At 41.7% G+C, this 21,374-nt stretch overlaps 1 protein-coding gene across 1 annotated transcript; it reads right to left on the bottom strand.

Moving 5' to 3' along the window:
- Positions 1-14,274: 14,274 nt before the first annotated feature.
- Positions 14,275-21,077, bottom strand: LOC306789920 (cell cycle control protein 50A-like). The gene is made up of 7 exons (XM_079286006.1): positions 20,623-21,077; positions 17,695-17,814; positions 17,052-17,159; positions 16,882-16,969; positions 16,553-16,696; positions 16,250-16,459; positions 14,275-15,751 (listed from the first exon to the last, which is right to left on the bottom strand). The coding sequence occupies exons 1-7, from the start codon at positions 20,869-20,871 to the stop codon at positions 15,558-15,560; spliced, it is 1,113 nt and encodes a 370-aa protein (XP_079142132.1). The 5' UTR covers positions 20,872-21,077; the 3' UTR covers positions 14,275-15,557.
- Between the last annotated feature and the right edge of the window lie 297 nt (positions 21,078-21,374).

Below are 21,374 nucleotides of genomic sequence, written 5' to 3'. Positions count from 1 at the left end.
TCGTATTATTGTTATTATTGTGCTGCTTTGTCTATCAAAGCACTTTGTAAACTCAGTTTGTAAAAGGTGCTATATAAATAAAGTTATTATTATTATTATTATTATGAGGGTACCTTTTTTTCCAAAACAAAGTGACAAGGAATGGTATGGACATGGACCTTTTGAATGAGGGCTTTACTTTGAAAAATATATATAATTTAAAAGCTGCACTTTCCAGACTGAATAAAACAAAACATCTGACATGGGTTATGATGAAAATTGTTATGTATTAAAATGTAGGAACAACCAAAAAAGACAAAGTAGTGTGACACACACTGCAACAGTGCATTTAATATATACAATGAATGTTCATGTTGTCACCAGACTCAACAAACTGAAGGCCGGCTCCATCATTGGCTGCAAACTGGACACTGGAAAAGTTGGTGGAGAGGAGGACACTGAAGAAATTATTATCCATATTTGATAACCCGGACCTCCCTCTCCACCACTTACTGCAGGGATAGCGGAGCACTTTCTCCAACAGACTCATCCAGCGCCGCTGTCACAAGGACAGATACAGGAGAACATTCCTGCCCTCTGCAATAAGACCATCATAAATCACCTCTCGCCAAATCAATCACACAACTATAACACTGTTACTCTGTTGTTTGGTTAAATCTTTGCACTACTAGTTAGTTCATTTAATATTATTATATATAGTGTGCATTTTTATATCTACTATTTTTACTCTGTTATTCTTATTGTATATATTGTGCATTTGATATTGAATATTTTTATTTACCTGTACCATAATTGTAGCTGGCTTAATAAAGCAACCCTCTATCTATCTATCTGTCTATCTATCTAGTGAGGCATCCATCTGCAGAACGGAAATCCTGTTTGATGCTTGACGCACACTTTGATATGCAAGAGCTCAAAAAGGTGAGTTTTCATTGTCATTGTTGGACTCACAGTTTCGAGCCGATGCTCTCAGCTCACTGTTTGTGATGCAGTTCAAAAGAAGAGAAGGAAGAACGCCTGTAATGTGAGGCTCAGGAGACATGAAACAAAACAATATGAAGTATCACACAATAATTTAACATATTACGTGTTGAACTTGGTCTAAAGGGAATACTGCTGTTAAAAAGCACCTGATTTGTTTTAAGTGTCTGCAAACCAAATGTTATTGCCCTTTTGTTCATATAGCAGTACTTTTAAAATAAAAGTGCGCAATACACAACTTTTGAATTCATTATTGAACTTTGCCATAACAATACGATTAATCGCATGGATTTTTTGCGATTAATCAATGAATTAATTTTAAAAAATTGAATCGTTGCCCAGCACTAACAGGTATATATGGTTACATATAGTTTCATTTCTTTGCCATATTTTAAGGATTATCAGAAATCATTACATTCATGAATTCAAAGACAAACATTCAATCTGGTATCCATAGTAACAATGCCATCAAGGACTCCAGAATGTTGTCTGTTAATGTTGATGACTCCATGGATACAATGTTGTCCTGATGATGTCACGGATTCCGTGGCTTTGTATGTACCCCTTGGCTTTGTGTCCCTGTACATTTCACATCTGAGAGCAGACATCAAATTCATGAAGATTGATACACACTTGACAATTGCAATGGAGAACTCACGGCGTAACGTATTTCACAGACACACCAGATCAAAAATTGAAGTAATTTTCAAAGAGGTTATCCAGCCAACTAATTTTCACCTCTGTTCCCTGGACGTAGTTTCTTTCTTACGTTGTCATTACAAACAACTGATCATACGGACCAGTTGCTCGTGTGACATTATGTGTTATATTTGTTGTTTAATTTCTCGTTGTTGTACTTTATTTTGTTACATGCAAATCGCCATCCGACAGATGGAGTTCTCTGTGTCACCGCCTCTACATGTGACCGACAGATGGAGTTCTCTGTGTCACCATCGCGGCAACAGCAAGTGAACGACAGACATAGTTTCTTTCTTACGGTGTCATTACAAACAACTGATCATACGGACCAGTTGCTCGTGTGACATTATGTGTTATATTTGTTGTTTAATTTCTCGTTGTTGTACCTTATTTTGTTACATGCACATCGCCATCCGACAGATGGAGTTCTCTGTGTCACCGCCTCTACATGTGACCGACAGATGGAGTTCTCTGTGTCACCGCCTCTGCATGTGACCGACAGATGGAGTTCTCTGTGTCACCGCCTCTACATGTGACCGACAGATGGAGTTCTCTGTGTCACCGCCTCTGCATGTGACCGACAGATGGAGTTCTCTGTGTCACCGCCTCTACATGTGACCGACAGATGGAGTTCTCTGTGTCACCGCCTCTGCATGTGACCGACAGATGGAGTTCTCTGTGTCACCGCCTCTACATGTGACCGACAGATGGAGTTCTCTGTGTCACCGCCTCTACATGTGACCGACAGATGGAGTTCTGTGTCACCATCGCGGCATGTGACCGACAGATGGAGTTCTCTGTGTCACCGCCTCTACATGTGACCGACAGATGGAGTTCTCTGTGTCACCGCCTCTACATGTGACCGACAGATGGAGTTCTCTTTGTCACCGCCTCTGCATGTGACCGACAGATGGAGTTCTCTGTGTCACCATCGCGGCATGTGACCGACAGATGGTGTTCTCTGTGTCACCATCGCGGCAACAGCAAGTGAACGACAGACATAGTTTCTTTCTTACGGTGTCATTACAAACAACTGATCATACGGACCAGTTGCTCGTGTGACATTATGTGTTATATTTGTTGTTTAATTTCTCGTTGTTGTACCTTATTTTGTTAAATGCACATCGCCATCCGACAGATGGAGTTCTCTGTGTCACCGCCTCTACATGTGACCGACAGATGGAGTTCTCTGTGTCACCGCCTCTACATGTGACCGACAGATGGAGTTCTCTATGTCACCGCCTCTACATGTGACCGACAGATGGAGTTCTCTTTGTCACCGCCTCTGCATGTGACCGACAGATGGAGTTCTCTGTGTCACCATCGCGGCATGTGACCGACAGATGGTGTTCTCTGTGTCACAATCGCGGCAACAGCAAGTGAACGACAGACATAGTTTCTTTCTTACGGTGTCATTACAAACAACTGATCATACGGACCAGTTGCTCGTGTGACATTATGTGTTATATTTGTTGTTTAATTTCTCGTTGTTGTACCTTATTTTCTTACATGCACATCGCCATCCGACAGATGGAGTTCTCTGTGTCACCGCCTCTGCATGTGACCGACAGATGGAGTTCTCTGTGTCACCGCCTCTGCATGTGACCGACAGATGGTGTTCTCTGTGTCAGCATCGCGGCAACAGCAGGTGACCGACAGACGTAGTTTCTTTCTTACGGTGTCAATACAAACAAAACTGATCATACGGACCAGTTGCTCGTGTGACATTATGTGTTATATTTGTTGTTTAATTTCTCGTTGTTGTACCTTATTTTGTTACATGCACATCGCCATCCGACAGATGGAGTTCTCTGTGTCACCGCCTCTGCATGTGACCGACAGATGGTGTTCTCTGTGTCACAATCGCGGCAACAGCAAGTGACCGACAGACATAGTTTCTTTCTTACGTTGTCATTACAAACAACTGATCATACGGACCAGTTACTCGTGTGACATTATGTGTTATATTTGTTGTTTAATTTCTCGTTGTTGTACCTTATTTTGTTACATGCACATCGCCATCCGACAGATGGAGTTCTCTGTGTCACCGCCTCTGCATGTGACCGACAGATGGAGTTCTCTGTGTCACCATCGCGGCAACAGCAAGTGAACGACAGACATAGTTTCTTTCTTACGGTGTCATTACAAACAACTGATCATACGGACCAGTTGCTCGTGTGACATTATGTGTTATATTTGTTGTTTAATTTCTCGTTGTTGTACCTTATTTTGTTACATGCACATCGCCATCCGACAGATGGAGTTCTCTGTGTCACCGCCTCTGCATGTGACCGACAGATGGAGTTCTCTGGGTCACCGCCTCTACATGTGACCGACAGATGGAGTTCTCTGTGTCACCGCCTCTACATGTGACCGACAGATGGAGTTCTCTGGGTCACCGCCTCTACATGTGACCGACAGATGGAGTTCTCTGGGTCACCGCCTCTACATGTGACCGACAGATGGAGTTCTCTGTGTCACCGCCTCTACATGTGACCGACAGATGGAGTTCTCTGGGTCACCGCCTCTGCATGTGACCGACAGATGGAGTTCTCTGTGTCACCGCCTCTGCATGTGACCGACAGATGGAGTTCTCTGTGTCACCATCGCGGCATGTGACCGACAGATGGAGTTCTCTGTGTCACCGCCTCCGCATGTGACCGACAGATGGAGTTCTCTGGGTCACCGCCTCTACATGTGACCGACAGATGGAGTTCTCTGTGTCACCGCCTCTACATGTGACCGACAAATGGAGTTCTCTGTGTCACCGCCTCTGCATGTGACCGACAGATGGAGTTCTCTGTGTCACCGCCTCTACATGTGACCGACAGATGGAGTTCTCTGTGTCACCGCCTCTACATGTGACCGACAGATGGAGTTCTCTGTGTCACCGCCTCTACATGTGACCGACAGATGGAGTTCTCTGGGTCACCGCCTCTACATGTGACCGACAGATGGAGTTCTCTGTGTCACCGCCTCTACATGTGACCGACAGATGGAGTTCTCTGTGTCAGCATCGCGGCAACAGCAGGTGACCGACAGACGTAGTTTCTTTCTTACGGTGTCAATACAAACAAAACTGATCATACGGACCAGTTGCTCGTGTGACATTATGTGTTATATTTGTTGTTTAATTTCTCGTTGTTGTACCTTATTTTGTTACATGCACATCGCCATCCGACAGATAGAGTTCTCTGTGTCACCGCCTCTACATGTGACCGACAGATGGAGTTCTCTGTGTCACCGCCTCTACATGTGACCGACAGATGGAGTTCTCTGTGTCACCGCCTCTACATGTGACCGACAGATGGAGTTCTCTGTGTCACCGCCTCTACATGTGACCGACAGATGGAGTTCTCTGTGTCACCGCCTCTACATGTGACCTACAGATGGAGTTCTCTGTGTCACCATCACCCCTACTGTCTTCAACACCCCCACCAGTGTCGACTCTCCAAAATCTGTACTTTCCACAATTTAATAAATGTATTTGTTCACTGTAAATTAAGTTTCTCCTGATTGAACAACCTTTGCCTTCCTGTATAAGTGTGTCAATTATCTCCCGTTTGTTTCACTTCTCATATTTGTTGTTTATGTTATCTCTGTTATTTTATTTCAAACTAATTTGCAATCATGAGAAGGTTGGTCTCGAAAATATGGTCGAGTAAAATCTTTTAGGTGTGTTTTCTAGACTTACACTGGTTATGAAAAAAAGTAGGAAAATAATCCTTGTGTTGATTTTGGAAGTTTGACCAAGCCTCAAGATCTGAGAGACAATCATGATTGTTGGAATGCTTAACAGCATTCCAACAATAAAGAGAAACAGGATAACAATAGTTGGAATGCTTAACAGCATTCAAACAATTAATAGCATTGTATTTGCAATTGTAACAAATAACTGTGCTTTTATCAGTTTGATATATTTTTCAATTACATATATTGCAGACAACATATCCATAGAGCTGTCCAATGAAAATGAAAAAATGCTACTTTGTATCTGAAACCTATTCAGCAGCAACTGACTCAATAAATAACATCAAGAAGATATCTTACATATCATTTTAATGAACATCCGACACAGCGAAATTCTTAAAAATATACGCACCTCTCTATCAAATGTGGCAGTTACCTTTAACTGTGCACGATATCTGCTTCATATTAGGCACATTCAGGGAAGCATTGTATAAATGAACCAGAGCGCTCTAATGTGTGTGAAAGACACTTGTTGATATACATCATAATGAAAAACACAGATCTTTGTCCAGGTTCAATAACATTTAGCTCAGGCACACCAGGCTGGAAGACAGTACACTCAAAACCATGTAAAAAGTTAGTGAAGTCAAAATGCATATTCTGCTTATGAATTATTGCATCTCAGCTACTGCCTGCATTGTTAAATATCAGATAAATAAAAACCGAAAGCTACTGTCTATCAGTCGCTTTAAAATATGCTTCACATTACAACAATGTATTTTACATCTTAAAATTACGAGACCAGTTTGTTGTGTTCAGTGGTGTGACAACAGCATATGGTGTGCTGTATGACCAATTGCGTAATATGTTCTTAGTTTGGCAGAAGTTCATGCGGCTTGAACACTGTGCAGTGTTGTGTCCTTGATGCAGCAGGAGGTGCTCATAGAAAACCTGGCTGCTCCTGTCCCGTTAGGAGTCGATATGTTGAGACTGGCATTGTCTTCAAGTGAATCTGCCCAGAGGAGGAAAAACTAACTGTGACAATATATATATGTCGACTGCTACCATCATAACTCCATCTGATCATCCACAACATGACTCAAATATCAAAACATGATCAATACTAAAGCAACACCAAAAGGAACCCAGTCATTACTTGAAACTGAAAAATGTCCTGTTCATCTTCAAAAGAAGTTGGTTTTCAAAATTGCGAGAATTCAGGGTCGCTCTTCTTGGGCTGAAGAATAGCCTTTCACAGGCCGCTGAGGCAGGTAGAGCTGTGTTCAGCGTCACAGACAGCTTGCGCACAGCTGCGAAGGATTTCCCTAATGCTAACGCTAATGCTAACGCTGCGCTCTCTCGGCTCCCGTCAATCCTATGGCGTGGTGGCTAGCTATAGCTAACGATAGCCAACTAGTGCTGAACAACTGTCAACACTTCCTCAGCTCACTAACTCGCTAGCGATCCACTGGTGTTGGTCTTCGTCACCACCGTCGTTTGTTGCGGGAGTATCATGTGCTTCCATTTCTGCTTCCATCATGAAATCAGTCATCGTAGAGTGGAATTCTACTCAGGTAGTCGCCCGCTAGCTTATAGCATGTAGCATCCTGGGCATCACTGGGAATCAAAACACCGCGGCTTTGAGAGCACTTGTTTGCAATTGTGCATTAACTTGATTAACCAATGATTTAACTTGAAAGCTCGGACCACTGATTCACCAAACCTGCTTGCTTGCAGTCTCTGTTCCACCACAGTCCCCGACGCTGGTGCAGGGCCGATATCCTTCTCGTGGCACTGGCACCTCTGCGTCACTCAGCGTCAGTCTGTGGCACTCAGCGTCACTCAGTGGCAGTCTGTGTCACTCAGCGTCACTCAGCGTCAGTCTGTGTCAGTTCAGCGGAAAGATTCAGCTGTGGCAGGCGAGCATAGTTCGGCAACCGTCAAGAAGCTGCGGAGCTGAGGGGGCGGAGACACATTTCCTGAGACATTTCCTGAGAACACCCATTGTTGTTACGACAGATCAGCTTCCATAAATCAGTTTTATGATTTTAGTTGAGTCACCGGAGCCCCCTGTTCTCTGTATGCATCCTTAGAGTAAGTACGTTGTACTTTTTTGTTTCTCATTCATTTTATTTAAGTATGATTTTGCTGGTTTTGCAACAAAATGGAACATAATACACTCTTTCCAAATTATTACTTTTATAGTCATTTACAACAATCGGCTAAAATAATGAAACTAAATCATACGTTTTATTATCATTTAAAAGTATATATACAAATTAAAATTAAAATTAAAAGACATAAAATGTCCAATCCAAAAATACATGTTTGAAAATATCTTCACTCTTCCTCTGCTTATATGTATATGTATGTCAGTAGGTGACACAAGCTGCCAGAGAGTGACGCAGGGTGACGCAGAGTGACACAAGCTGCCAGAGAGTGACGCAGGGTGACGCAGAGTGACACAAGCTGCCAGAGAGTGACGCAGGATGATGCAGAGTGATTACTTATATGTATATGTATGTCAGTAGTAGGGTTGGGTATCATTTGGGGTTTTTCCGATACCGGTGCTAAAACGATACTTTTAAAACGATACCGGTGCCTGAACGGTGCGTGAACCGATACTTTTTTCTTCAAATTGAACAATATATTAACTGTTAAAGTATACTATGAATATAAATAAATACAAAACACTTGGCTTCAAACTACAGCTTCAAACTTTTTAACTATGAACAATATGTTAACTGTTAACAGTTTACAGTATACTTAAATAAATATAAATAAATACAAAACACACACACACTTTGTACACACACTGCAGCAATTCTTTTGCAGGAATATGAGCATATTTTCCCCCTCTGGCAAAATACGACACGTCTCATGACTTATTTTATTTTACCAGTTGGTGGCGGTAATGCGCCAATTCGTCGTTTGCCAACCGCCAGTACACCTCAAAGGAGGAGAAGAAGAAGCTTTCGCGTGCCTGTGTTGTTGTGCTCATGAGCGACAGCGCTACGTACCCCGTTGTAATAATACTATGAGTGAGGAGCGGAGGACCGAGTCCTGCTGCCAGGACGGAGTCATCAGAGTAGTGTAAAAAAAGTATTTCAATCGGCGCAGGCACCGAAATGAAGCACCGAAATCTGCGTTACGTTTCGGTCCGGTAGGTACCGAACGTATAGGAACCGGTTCCATACCGGCACCGAGTTTCGGTGCCCAACCCTAGTCAGTAGGTGACACAAGCTGCCAGAGAGTGACGCAGGGTGACAGAGAGTGACACAAGCTGCCAGAGAGTGACGCAGGGTGACGCAGAGTGACACAAGCTGCCAGAGAGTGACGCAGGGTGATGCAGAGTGACACAAGCTGCCAGAGAGTGACGCAGGGTGACAGAGTGACACAAGCTGCCAGAGTGACGCAGGGTGACGCAGAGTGACACAAGCTGCCAGAGTGACGCAGGGTGACAGAGAGTGACACAAGCTGCCAGAGAGTGACGCAGGGTGACGCAGTGACACAAGCTGCCAGAGAGTGATGCAGGGTGAGAGAGAGTGACACAAGCTGCCAGAGCACACGCAGGGTGACGCAGTGACACAAGCTGCCAGAGAGTGACGCAGGGTGACAGAGAGTGACACAAGCTGCCAGAGAGTGACGCAGGGTTACGCAGAGTGACACAAGCTGCCAGAGAGTGACACAAGCTGCCAGAGGGTGACGCAGAGTGACACAAGCTGCCGCAGAGTGACGCAGGGTGCCAGATACGGATGTATTTAATGCAGGTTATTTCATCTGATATTTGATGTTGATGGTTAATTTGCAACCAAGTTGTATACATCATGTATTTACTTGTTATTTGTATGTAATAGAAAAGTGAGCATGTTTAGTTCATGAAGCAATAAATAATGACAATTGAAAAATAGAGATGTTTGGTTCATTCTTTTCAAACAAAGCCTAATTTACCTAAGTCATTGATTTAATTGTCACACTTAAATCCTGAATTGACTGGTGAAACAGAAGAAGTTAAAAGGCCAAGATGAGAAGATATAATGTTGCTGACAGTAGTCAGAGCTGCCACAGGACTGCCACTAGATGTCAGTTTATTTGAAAAATACTTTTTGTAAGGTTCTGTTTTGCTGTTTTCGATGAAAAGTGCTGTTGAAACTTGTTAGATGTAATTCATGTGATGGTGAACAATTCAATAATAGTCAAAATTCTGTTACAAATGAAAGCACAAGTGTTTGCTGAATCAATAAAGCTGCAGTTGTCACGGGTGGGAACACACGAGGAATAGAACCAGACGCAGAGACAGTCAGGAAACAGGGTTGAGAGAACCTATTTTTATATATGTTAATTGGAATAAAAATAAAAAAAGTCAAAAAATAGAATAAACTCCAATTAAACATAAAAACATGAGAATTTTACAAATGAATAATTAAACATGGCAAGAAATTCTGACCAAAAAAATCCAGTGTCTAGCGGTGGGGTTGCAGATTGCAACCAACTGAAACTCCTCCCCTGTGCCAAGCTTGTCGTACTATAGGGGACCCAAACATTTGTCCCTTCTTCGCTAATGGAAACTAATCACTTTCCTGAAATGAACCATCCACCTTGTAGCCCTTATATAAAAACTCCTCACAAAACATGTCGTAATCACTCTGATATTCAAATGCAAACACAAAGACACTTCGTGGTGAGTCTTCGTCTTCTTCATCCATGTTTATATTTTGAAGGTCGTCTAGCGCTTTCAGCTGGTTTTCTTTGTCCATATTTGTCACTTCTGGCAAAGTGACTGTTCCCTTGAAAACCTTGGTCTGGCACCACTTGGCTGCCAACAAAGTGTGTTCCAGTCGTCTTAATTTGCCATCATTCTGCATTTGAAGAAAAGGAGCATTATAAAAAAACACCATTAATTTTAAGTACATTTCGTTTTTAAGTCACTTTGACTATAAAATATGAAACAATAACTAAATAGCACATTTCATTTCAACAATAAAGAAGTGATACATTGTAATGCCACATCAGCACAGTAATACTTTTTCCAAACGTCGACAGTGATGTGCACATAATGCTTGTGTACCCGACTAGAGGTCCATGAGCACCATGTATGCTGTGTCAAACCAAACAAACGTTGGATCGGGTGGCTGTTATAGGAGACAATAACCAAACTTTTCTGTAATGATGGCGGGGGATCATAAGCAGGATTTTACTGGAGCGTGAATAATGTAGTGGAACCCCAATTTGGAATTCGCCATCCAATTAGGGTGGAAAATGTTGCTGTTGTGTTCTTATATTGCAGGAGGGAGACGTAATGCTAAACCCTTTGTTTAACTGTGTAATGATATGTTCAGACATGCTATATCAGACTTGCACAATAATTACCTGTTGGTCTGTCGGGTCTTGGGCTGCAGTGCTGGTTGTGTTACTACTTAAAATGAACAGAAAGAGAATAAATTGTGACATTACTTTCAGAATTTACTTTTCTCTAGAAGATGAAAAGTTCACACTTTACAGAGAATGCTGGATTCTTATGGCAAACTGAGTATAGGCATACAGTTAGCCGTAGAAACACAGTTCTTAATTTATTCATTATTAACCTTGAAAATGTTTTGATTTGTATCAATTGCATTGTCCCGAGGTGACTTTGCCCTTCATCACACAACTTGTTTGTTTCCTTGCTGTGTAAATAAACAGCATCCCTTAGATGTTTTTGATGTAGATGCACTGCAGAAGCCTCTACTTGCAGAGTGCAAAATATACACTTGGGACCAACAAACTGAAGAACAGACTGTGCATCATTGAAGACCTGATGTGAATCTGTAAGAGAATATGTATTTATTTATTTTTAAATAAATGTCAACAAATATGTAATATGAAAGAAAGGTCCCAGCTTCATTCTATACCAAAAATAATAAACAAACTGCAACGTGTGCAGTAGAGAGCAAATACAGATCATACTCTATAGTCTATTTACATGAATGTTAGATGTAAACGTTTAACAACATTTTTAGATACAACTCTGTCTCCTACTAGTTATTGGTAGGCCTATATTATCGGTGTATAGGCCTACTTCTGGGGAAGGGGGGTTATTACCAAAAATAATGTCTGTGTGCCATCACTATAGATGCACTACAAGCCTAGTTCCAGTAAAACTCTATTCTTATTTGCGTTATTTCTTGACTTGTTGCGCACACTGTAGCCTACAGTGACATCTAGTGGCGACGGCCGTGGCAGCAACTTCTATTGGTTATTAAATACCTTATAATAAATACATCTACTGCATGACAGTGATCAATGCTGGATGTCTTTCAAAAAAGTAACACACCTTTGTTTTAGTGTTGTATTTCTGACACCCACTAGAACCAGTAAATATATCATACAGATATTGAATTGAATGAGGCTGGGTGACGAACGTGGCCACTACACTACATGCCGGTGTGGATGTCAAATCTTTAAAAAGGTGAAGATACACCAAATCCGTGGACGTATGTGAAGTTGATGGATCCCATTCATTTTTTTATTGGAGACTGACCATTCAATGTATCCACATTTGCATAAACACGACCCGCCTTCAACTTTATACAAATTTGGTCCGTCCGTCGCAAGACAGCAGGCTCGCGAAACTCAGAACAAACATTCATCTGTCGCCATGTTGAAATCACGTGAGCCGTCGCGTCTTTCCCTTTGTTGGCTGGATTTGGTAGATCTCCACGTAGTCACTGCTATTTTGTATAAAAAGCCCAGCCTAACCGAGCCTGCAGGCAACTTTAAATCTTTAAATCACCTAACCCCAATGAAGTTACCAATGAAGTTACGATTTTTTGAAGTAATTTTCGAAGTAGGAATAATTCGAGGTACTGCAGCGTGGAGGCATAGTCTCAAAGTGCACTCATTCTTACCTGCCATGGTTTAGTCCTTATGACCATGTTCAATGTCGATGCCCAGTACAAAGAAAATCTATTTCAAATTGTCTTTGATATCTATCCAATATACATCCGAAAAAAAGGTAGTGTTAAGTTTAAAGGTTTTGAAATTATTCGGACACACTTCACGACCTAACACGGAGCCAATGGCCCATTTACAGCCTAATCTCACCTCTGATTTTAAAATTCCACCTACGCAAGGGGTGTGGGCTAGATCCGATGAGACCTATTTTTTTGTCAGAGATTTGTTTTCGCTAAACTTTTTTAAAAATGAAGTAATCAGTCATTGACATTATCATTTCGGCAAAATAGTTTTGCCTATTTTTGTTCCGCATTATATATTTATATGATTATTTTTGGTGTAAACATGTGAGCACTGTTTTAAGGGAAATTGGGCTGTTTCCACACGGAAGACATTCGTATGAAATAGGCTAGACTCAATTGTTAAAAGATCAATACGCTGTATGGACTGGTCATGTACAGCCAACAGTTAAAAAAACCGTGGCCTTTATTTTCCGTCCATGGAGGTTAGGGTCCCGTATTAACAACGTCAGTTGGCCGTGCATGTCCACTCTGTATTGCGGTAGCACGGTGGAAGTTCTCCTTAAATAGCTTGCGTGTTAAATGCCATTTCCTACTTGTGTTAAATAAACGTAGTTGTCCTGTTATGGAAGTCATCACAATATATAGCACTACATATAAAAAGCAGATAAACAAGTTGAATACAAGTTTGACAACACAGTATATTATTATCATTGTTAGTGTAGTGGCCATTTGTCGGCTAAATCAAACTTAAACAAATAATAATCAAACGCCACTGACGCACCGTGGTCGGTATCCGTACGCAGCCAGAAGAGAGTCAAATGTCCAAGCCGGATTCCATTTTGGTGTATTTATTAAATAAAGCAAATAAAACAAGCAAACAAACTAATTAACAAAACTCCTGTCGTGATGTCTCTCCTGTCCTGTGTAGCTGGTAAAAACTATACGCCCCCCCCCCCCCCGGTGCATGCTGGTCCTACCTTTCTACTCGTTTAAATAGCAACAGGTGCCCACAGTAATTACCCAAAAAATAATAGAAACAAACAAATTACTATTAAAGAGAAAAATAATCTTAACATATGAAACATCTACAATAATTAAACAATACTACTTATAAATGAAATAACAAAATACAATATCAAATAAATAGCTCCAACAGTTAGTATATGTTACTATATGTATTGATTGTTTTATAGGCTACGTTACATAGGCTACTACTTAAGACATGTACAGCAGGCAACATCATTATTTTCGTTATGTTATTGCCATCACACTACTACTATACAGCTATATTAATAAATGCACGTTAGAAGACGTCTTTCAGCAACAATTAAGCCATCTGAGGCTACAAAATGGACCGATTGCTTGCAGCGTGATTCAGTTCCGAGAAAGAAAAGAAAATTACGTTCAATATAGTGTTACAAAATATTAAAAACGTGGCAGGAAATTGCTAATATTATAAATGTATAACACGTTAATCTCATCACTGCACTCTATTATTAAACAGCCTCCAGTGGACCTTGCTTTAGTTACCATAGTAACACAATCAGTGATACATTTTCAAAATAGTAACACTTCTGACAGTCTGCATCCACCTACAGCTCCAGAGATCAATCTTAGGGGTCACAAGACAGTTAACATGACAGCAACGAAGAAAGGAGAACACATTCATCTTGTTTTTGCTCTTGTCTTGTGAGATTAGGAATTGTTTGAATATTCTAGAGTCAAACTTTCTATATCTCAATGCCAATAAAACTGAATAAATTGTATTTGGACCACAGTATTTGACCAACATTATATCTTCTCATCTTGGCCTTTTAACTTCTTCTGTTTCACCAGTCAATTCAGGATTTAAGTGTGACAATTAAATCAATGACTTAGGTAAATTAGGCTTAGTGTTTGAAAAGAATGAACCAAACATCTCTCTATATTTTTCAATTATCATTATTTATTGCTTCATGAACTACACATGCTCACTTTTCTATTACATACAAATAACAAGTAAATACATGATGTATACAACTTGGTTGCAAATTAACCATCAACATCAAATATCAGATGAAATAACCTGCATTAAATACATCCATATCTGTCACCCTGCGTCACTCTCTGGCAGCTTGTGTCACCCTGCGTCACTCTCTGGCAGCTTGTGTCACCCTGTGTCACTCTCTGGCAGCTTGTGTCACTCTCTGGCAGCTTGTGTCACCTACTGACATACATATACATATAAGCAGAGGAAGAGTGAAGATATTTTCAAACATGTATTTTTGGATTGGACATTTTATGTCTTTTAATTTTAATATATACTTTTAAATGATAATAAAACGGATGATTTATTTTCATTATTTTAGCCGATTGTTGTAAATGACTATAAAAGTAATAATTTGGAAAGAGTGTATTATGTTCCATTTTGTTGCAAAACCAGCAAAATCATACTTAAATAAAATGAATGAGAAACAAAAAAGTACAACGTACTTACTCTAAGGATGCATACAGAGAACAGGGGGCTCCGGTGACTCAACTAAAATCATAAAACTGATTTATGGAAGCTGATCTGTCGTAACAACAATGGGTGTTCTCAGGAAATGTCTCAGGAAATGTGGCTCCGCCCCCTCAGCTCCGCAGCTTCTTGACGATTGCCGAACTATGCTCGCCTGCCACAGCTGAATCTTTCCGCTGAACTGACACAGACTGCCACTGAGTGACGCTGAGTGACGCAGACTGACGCTGAGTGACACAGACTGCCACTGAGTGCCACAGACAGACGCTGAGTGACACAGAGGTGCCAGTGCCACGAGAAGGATCTCGCTGTCTCTCCGACGCTGGTCTCATGATTCATTTTTTTCGAAAGATAGATTTGCAGCAAACGTTGCATTAAAAATACATACATCCTTCAGCAAATAAGCCATTCGCAAAGCCCTGCTAAAATAAAACAGATACTTTGATTGTGTATCGATAAATACATTTTTTTTTAACACAGGAAATTACATTCAGAGCAGCTGTTTTGAAGCTATATGTACAGAGACATAGACTCGAGCATCCTTCTTTTGCCTTCGTTGCCCTTCACAAAAATCACAGCTTTCGATGACACACTAAAGATGATGCTGTCTTTACACAAACGCACAACAATAACAGAAACCAGTGTATTCACGCTAAAGTCAACAAGCAGTCCAGAACGGACCCTTTCGGGTCAACCATGCATGTGCAGACAGGAAAACATGGTACAAGCACAGCTTAGCTTGGAATATCTGCACTGCTATTGCGGGTGTCATATTTATGGTGGATGATGAGCAGAACCACACCCAGGAAGAAGCAGATGGAGCCCACAGTGATGTAGGCAATGCCAAGGAAAGGGTTCTTCCCTCCCATCCAGGAGATGGTGCTCAGGATCATCCGCTTGCGACCGTCAAAGCTGCGCACGGGGTAATCTGATGATCACATGGTTAAAAGAAAAACGATCGGAGCTTCTGGCTTCATAGTTTTTAAATCACACTGAGATAGCTGGATAGCTGGGCCGAGTAAAACCCAGATCCCCCTCTACTCTGGAACATGTACGGATATTAAATGACCCGTTTGGGTAATCAGCATAGTTCAGATAACTTGGTTCCTTCACAAAGGGCCTGGCATGGACAACAAACACACAGAACTGGGATCAGCACAGTGTTGCCTGCAAGCTGACAACAAGCAAAATGAAATCTGTTCAAATATTTACTTGTTGTCGTTTAGGTGTTTTGTTGTTCGCCAACTTATGTGAATTTACTGAAACGACATGTGATTTAAAATTATCAAAGATGAGTGTGTTCCTACATAAAAATCTTACCCTGTGAAGCTTTATATAAGGAAATAAAAGACACACTAGCCAACCCCACGGGCTAGTTCTAGTTCTGATTGTGCAGTGGAGTGTCTGGCTATATTTCAAAGGATACTGTAAGTGATTTCCAAGACGTATTTGCCACTGGGTAGAGTTGGGGTCGTGCTAGACTTCTTCTGGATGATGCGATAGAGCTTGCGAAAGGTGGGCAACGCAGCGGTGCGCATCCACACGATGAAGTCCTCGTTGATGAAGCCGTTATTCTCGGGATCTGAAGGGTCCATCTCGAACACCGGCTTCCTCCAGTTCACCGGCTTAGATGTGCCTGAGAAAGAACAAGACAACACGCCAAGCCAGTCAGAAGAACCTCACTGTTTATGGGTCCAAATATATTTCGTGCACAGTTCGATTGAATTACCTTGGAAAGCTACAGTGAGGTTGTCGTTTCCACCGGGGTTCCTGAACTTAACGTGCTTGTCGGTCCACCACGCGATTCCCTTCTTTACCAGAGGAATTGCATTTCTGGTGCCGTTGGAATCAATATGATACAGCTCCAGAGTGTCTGAAACAAACAAACATTATATTCAATGTTGTTCCAGTGAGTAAGTGCAGCTCACGAGCTCAACTGAGTTTTTGTCGGAGTTTTGATGATCAGATCACACTTTAGTTGACCACATATGAAGCACTGATCCCACCACTGCTGAGGAGGAGAAAGAAATGTGAAGTTGTTCATCGTCTCTTGCTCACCATTGAAAAGGCTGTTAGCGATGGCCCCACATGGAGCAATGGGCTGTCCTTCACTTGTGCGGTACGGTTCGCACTCCTTGCTGGGGCTCTGTAAAAAAGCAGGCAGTGTTAAACGGATGCAAAAGGCATTTACTGAAATTAAAATGCTACAACACTTCCAAAGGCTATACCTTTAAGGCGGACTGGTCACCGTTCAGTTGGCTGTCATCCCTGGACTTCACATAGCGTCTGTGGTTCTGATAGAAGTTGGATAAGCCGTAGTACATAAAGACATTGCTCTGCAGGAGGAGGGAGATCGTGTTACAGGCAGAGTATCAGTAAAGGCTAGGAAGTACTTCAGTAAGGTGGCACGTCAGTGAGTCTTTGAATCATCAGTTCACCACAAACAGAACTAAACTACTTTTAACAAAAGGCTCACTTGTATCAAACTTAGAATTCATTCTGCTCTCAGATGAGACAAATCTCATTTTCCCTAAATTTCATTTTAGTTGCGGCTAACAATTGCAAAGTTGCTAAATCATAACCGACATCTAAGCTGTACTCGGTGACACTGGTTTGTCTGATCTGCAAACTGTTGAGAGGAAAAAGCAACCGGCTGAGAGCTTTTATGAGCAATCAATATCAGCCTGTCTGGAAGTTGCCAGCCTGCATAATTCCAGACTAGAATGATCAATGATAATGACGGCCTTTCTTTGGACTCAGAATAGATCTTAATGGACACTTAGTGTCAGTGTCAGGAGGGCAGTTTCTATCTTTTACTGCACAACACCATGTATTATTCATTGGGTCCGCCTGCTGCAAGCTGGTGCTCACCTCAAATGGCTGCTCCAATGTGAAGGGCACCGAGCAGAGACATGGCGTTGTGCTGTTCCAGCTGAAGTTCTTGGCACAGTTGTAGCATGCGTTGTTGACGTCCGCACCAGTGTAATCAATCTAAAAAGGAGGAACTGATTAGTTATTTTTTTTAAATAGCAGAATTGAACATATAAAGGAGCTCAAAATAGATGCATACTGTTTCATATCCATATACACTGAGAAGCCAGTATATTCAATAGAGTGGTCTCGTGTGACGTCACAGTTTTAGCTGTCGGCCATGTTGGAGTACACACAAAGCCACTGGCATGCACGGCTGAGTCGCATAACCTATCGGTGGTGAACTTTTGTGCTGTCTTTGGTTGTGGCAGCAGAGCTGATAGAGACAAGAAATCATTCTTTCGTTTGCCAGCGGTCATTACACATCAAGGAAATGACACGAAGGAGCTATCCAAGCGACGTCGCGAGAAATGGCTGTCACGCATCTCTCGAGATATAAAGGAATGGAATTTGGCGTACACTAGAGTATGTGCGGATCACTTTATAAGTGGTCAGTGATTTTATTTACAAATTCGTTTGTGACCAGTATTTAATAAAGGAAATATAAATTAATCCGATAAGACTACTTCGGTAAAATTGTATTTCAATGTTTATTACAAACTGTTTCAGGTAAACCCTCTACTCTCCAAGATGCCGATAATCCAGACTGGTCTCCGTCTCTAAAACTTGGCCATGAGAAGGTTACCGAAGCTTCATCGGCCCGTGACAGCAGTCGGTACCAGAGACGTGTCGAGCGTGTACAACAGGCGAAACACATAGATGCAGCCTCAGCATTGCTTGATATGAGTTTAACGTCGGATCATGCATATGGCAGCCCACCAGCAGCAGAGGATGAGGACGAGGATAAGAATAACCAAGCCAACCAGACAGACCTCGGTGGGGCCACGATTGCAGCAATGCAAGCTGAGATGCAGCGCCTACTCTCGGAAAATCTGAATTTGAAAAAGGAACTTTCCGATGAACGATCCATGTTTGATTCAGAATTTTTCGAAAATAATGATGAAAAAGTGAGATATTATACTGGACTGCCGGACTTCTCAACCCTGCAAATTCTATACCATTTTATAGAACCACACATCCCATATTCTACTTGTGTAAGGACTGGGGGTGTTCACGAGATACGTGTAGATGTTGGCGTAGTTTACCGATGGAAGATAAGTAGGATCGGCACTGAAACGATCTGCACTCATCGTATAGGGATCCAAATTACCAATAACCTTCAATTTGGCCAGGTAGCGAACCTTTGATGCACTATCCAGTGATTCAAAGTATGGTATTTTCGCCGCACTTCCTTGTTTACTCGCCGCCATGTAGGATCTGTATGTACTCCAACATGGCGGACAGACCTCGTAACTAAGGAGATCGTGACGTCGGCGAGACCACTCTATAGAGTGGTCTCGTGTGACGTCACAGTTTAGCTGTCGGCCATGTTGGAGTACACACAAAGCCACTGGCATGCGCGGCTGAGTCGCATAACCTATCGGTGGTGAACTTTTGTGCTGTCTTTGGTTGTGGCAGCAGAGCTGATAGACAAGAAATCATTCTTTCGTTTGCCAGCGGTCATTACACATCAAGGAAATGACACGAAGGAGCTATCCAAGCGACATCGCGAGAAATGGCTGTCACGCATCTCTCGAGATATAAAGGAATGTCCTGCCTCTGCTTTTGCTTTGAAAAAAAAAAAAAAGTAAAATAATTTATAAAAGTAAGTCACTAGAACATGGGAATCTTAAATTCATTTTCTAGATATCCACACCCCTGATAATATATCGTCACACACGCACACAATGACGTGCATGTACAATGTAAACAAACACACGTGTCTGTTTGCACTGAGTAAACATTGAATATTGCTAAATATCGGACCAGATCTGTATATATTTACTCTTCCAATGACGAGATGAGAATTCTCGACGACCGTTGCTTTGACGTCTCGGACCCATCCACTGACAAACTGATTATAAGCGTCGAGCCCTTTGTAGCACTCCAACTCGTCTTTTGTGTAAGGACTGGGGGTGTTCACGAGATACGTGTAGATGTTGGCGTAGTTTACCGATGGAAGATAAGTAGGATCGGCACTGAAACCATCTGCACTCATCGTATAGGGATCCAAGTTACCAATAACCTTCAATTTGGCCAGGTAGCGAACCTTTGATGCACTATCCAGTGATTCAAAGTATGGTATTTTCACCGCACTTCCTTGTTTACTCGCCGCCATGTAGGATCTGTATGTACTCCAACATGGCGGACAGACCTCGTATTTTAGGAGATCGTGACGTCGGTGAGACCACTCTATAGATACACATAACACAATATTCAGTTGTTATTGAATTAAGATTATAGGTTATTTTGGAGGCTTTAGTTTTTTTTTAAATCGTTGTGTTTTTAATATGTTTGTTACCGTATTGTAACACTAATAGGTGTTGTCGAGACTCATTAAAACCATTGGGTGCAATACAAAGAGGTGTTTTTAACGTTCTGATATAAATGTGGACAAAATACCAGAAACACTTCTTATTATAATACAATACAACTCGACAGCACCACACACGTTAACTACATATCCTCAGAATAACCATAAACGTTCACTCAACACCTTTTCAAAAATAGTTTCCCCCATAACTGAACATCACTACCGTCCATCGATTACAATGCTGTTGTACAGACGGAGTATAGACTGTAATTTCAATATGTCAAAGGCTCAGAAATGGTAAAAATGTATAACAGAGTTGTTATTTGTGTTCTAGGACGAGGGGAAAACAACTAGAAATGGACTGTGTGGAAAAACCTAGAAGAGCTCAGTAGTTGGTGGTGGCTGTTAAATTAGCTAGCTTGCTAGTTCAAAGACAGACGTTGCTGTTACTTTACCTCGTACTCTTTGATGTTGTTTGAAGTGACATACAGGCCGATGCCGATGGGGATGAAGATGAGGCCAATAACGAAGAAAGCGGGCAGCACGGTGCCTGCCGTCAGGATGGGCTGCCAGGCCGGTAGTCTCTGCTGTTTGAACGCGGTGTTGTCCGGCTTTTTACTTTTCACGACCCCGGCGCCCCCGTTATTCGATGCGCCCGGGTGGTGCCCGTCCTCTTCCTTAGCGTTGTAGCTTGACGCCATCATGGCTGCAATCCGCTTCTGGGCAAAACAATCGACTGTAAATTAGTTGACAGCCGGTAGTTGCGTAGTTAATCCCAGCACGGTGAACACGAGGCCACTCGTTAAGGCAAAGGGTACAACTGTGTAAGGAGGGAAATTTACCACCGATCTAATCCAAATATCTACTCATTGTGGTATTGATTTTGTCTGTCCTGTTAATCTCATCGAAGAGGAAGAAGCCGGAAGCCTCTAAGCCAATAGGATGATCAAATGTAAAAGCCGCGTCACTGCAGAAAACGAAGACGCCCCTTTCTCACATTGTATGTCGTGCACACACATTTTATTAAAATATGAAAATCTGTGTTTTATAATTGAATTCCTACTGTGGAAGCAAAATAGGCTGCACGATTTAAAATATTACAAGCAACTTAACATCCAGTTGGAACTTTTAATCACTAAGAATTTATAAAATTCAAAAATGAATTTGAGAACCATCTGCCTATCTGAATTTATGTTGTTTGAATCAT

This window comes from Melanostigma gelatinosum, assembly GCF_949748355.1.
Source record: "Melanostigma gelatinosum genome assembly, chromosome: 16".
Taxonomy (NCBI): domain Eukaryota; kingdom Metazoa; phylum Chordata; class Actinopteri; order Perciformes; family Zoarcidae; genus Melanostigma; species Melanostigma gelatinosum.
Note: the sequence above shows the minus strand (reverse complement) of the source record. Positions and strands in the feature narration are given on the sequence as shown.

Excerpts from the sequence above, each read along its gene's own strand:
- LOC306789920 (XM_079286006.1), bottom strand. The coding sequence starts at position 20,871 with ATGATGGCGTCAAGCTACAACGCTAAGGAAGAGGACGGGCACCACCCG. Across the intron at positions 17,815-20,622 it reads ACAACATCAAAGAGTACGAG|ATTGATTACACTGGTGCGGA; the intron begins GTAAAGTAACAG and ends CCTCCTTTTTAG. Across the intron at positions 15,752-16,249 it reads CGTCTTGGAAATCACTTACA|ATTACCCCGTGCGCAGCTTT; the intron begins GTATCCTTTGAA and ends TGTGATCATCAG.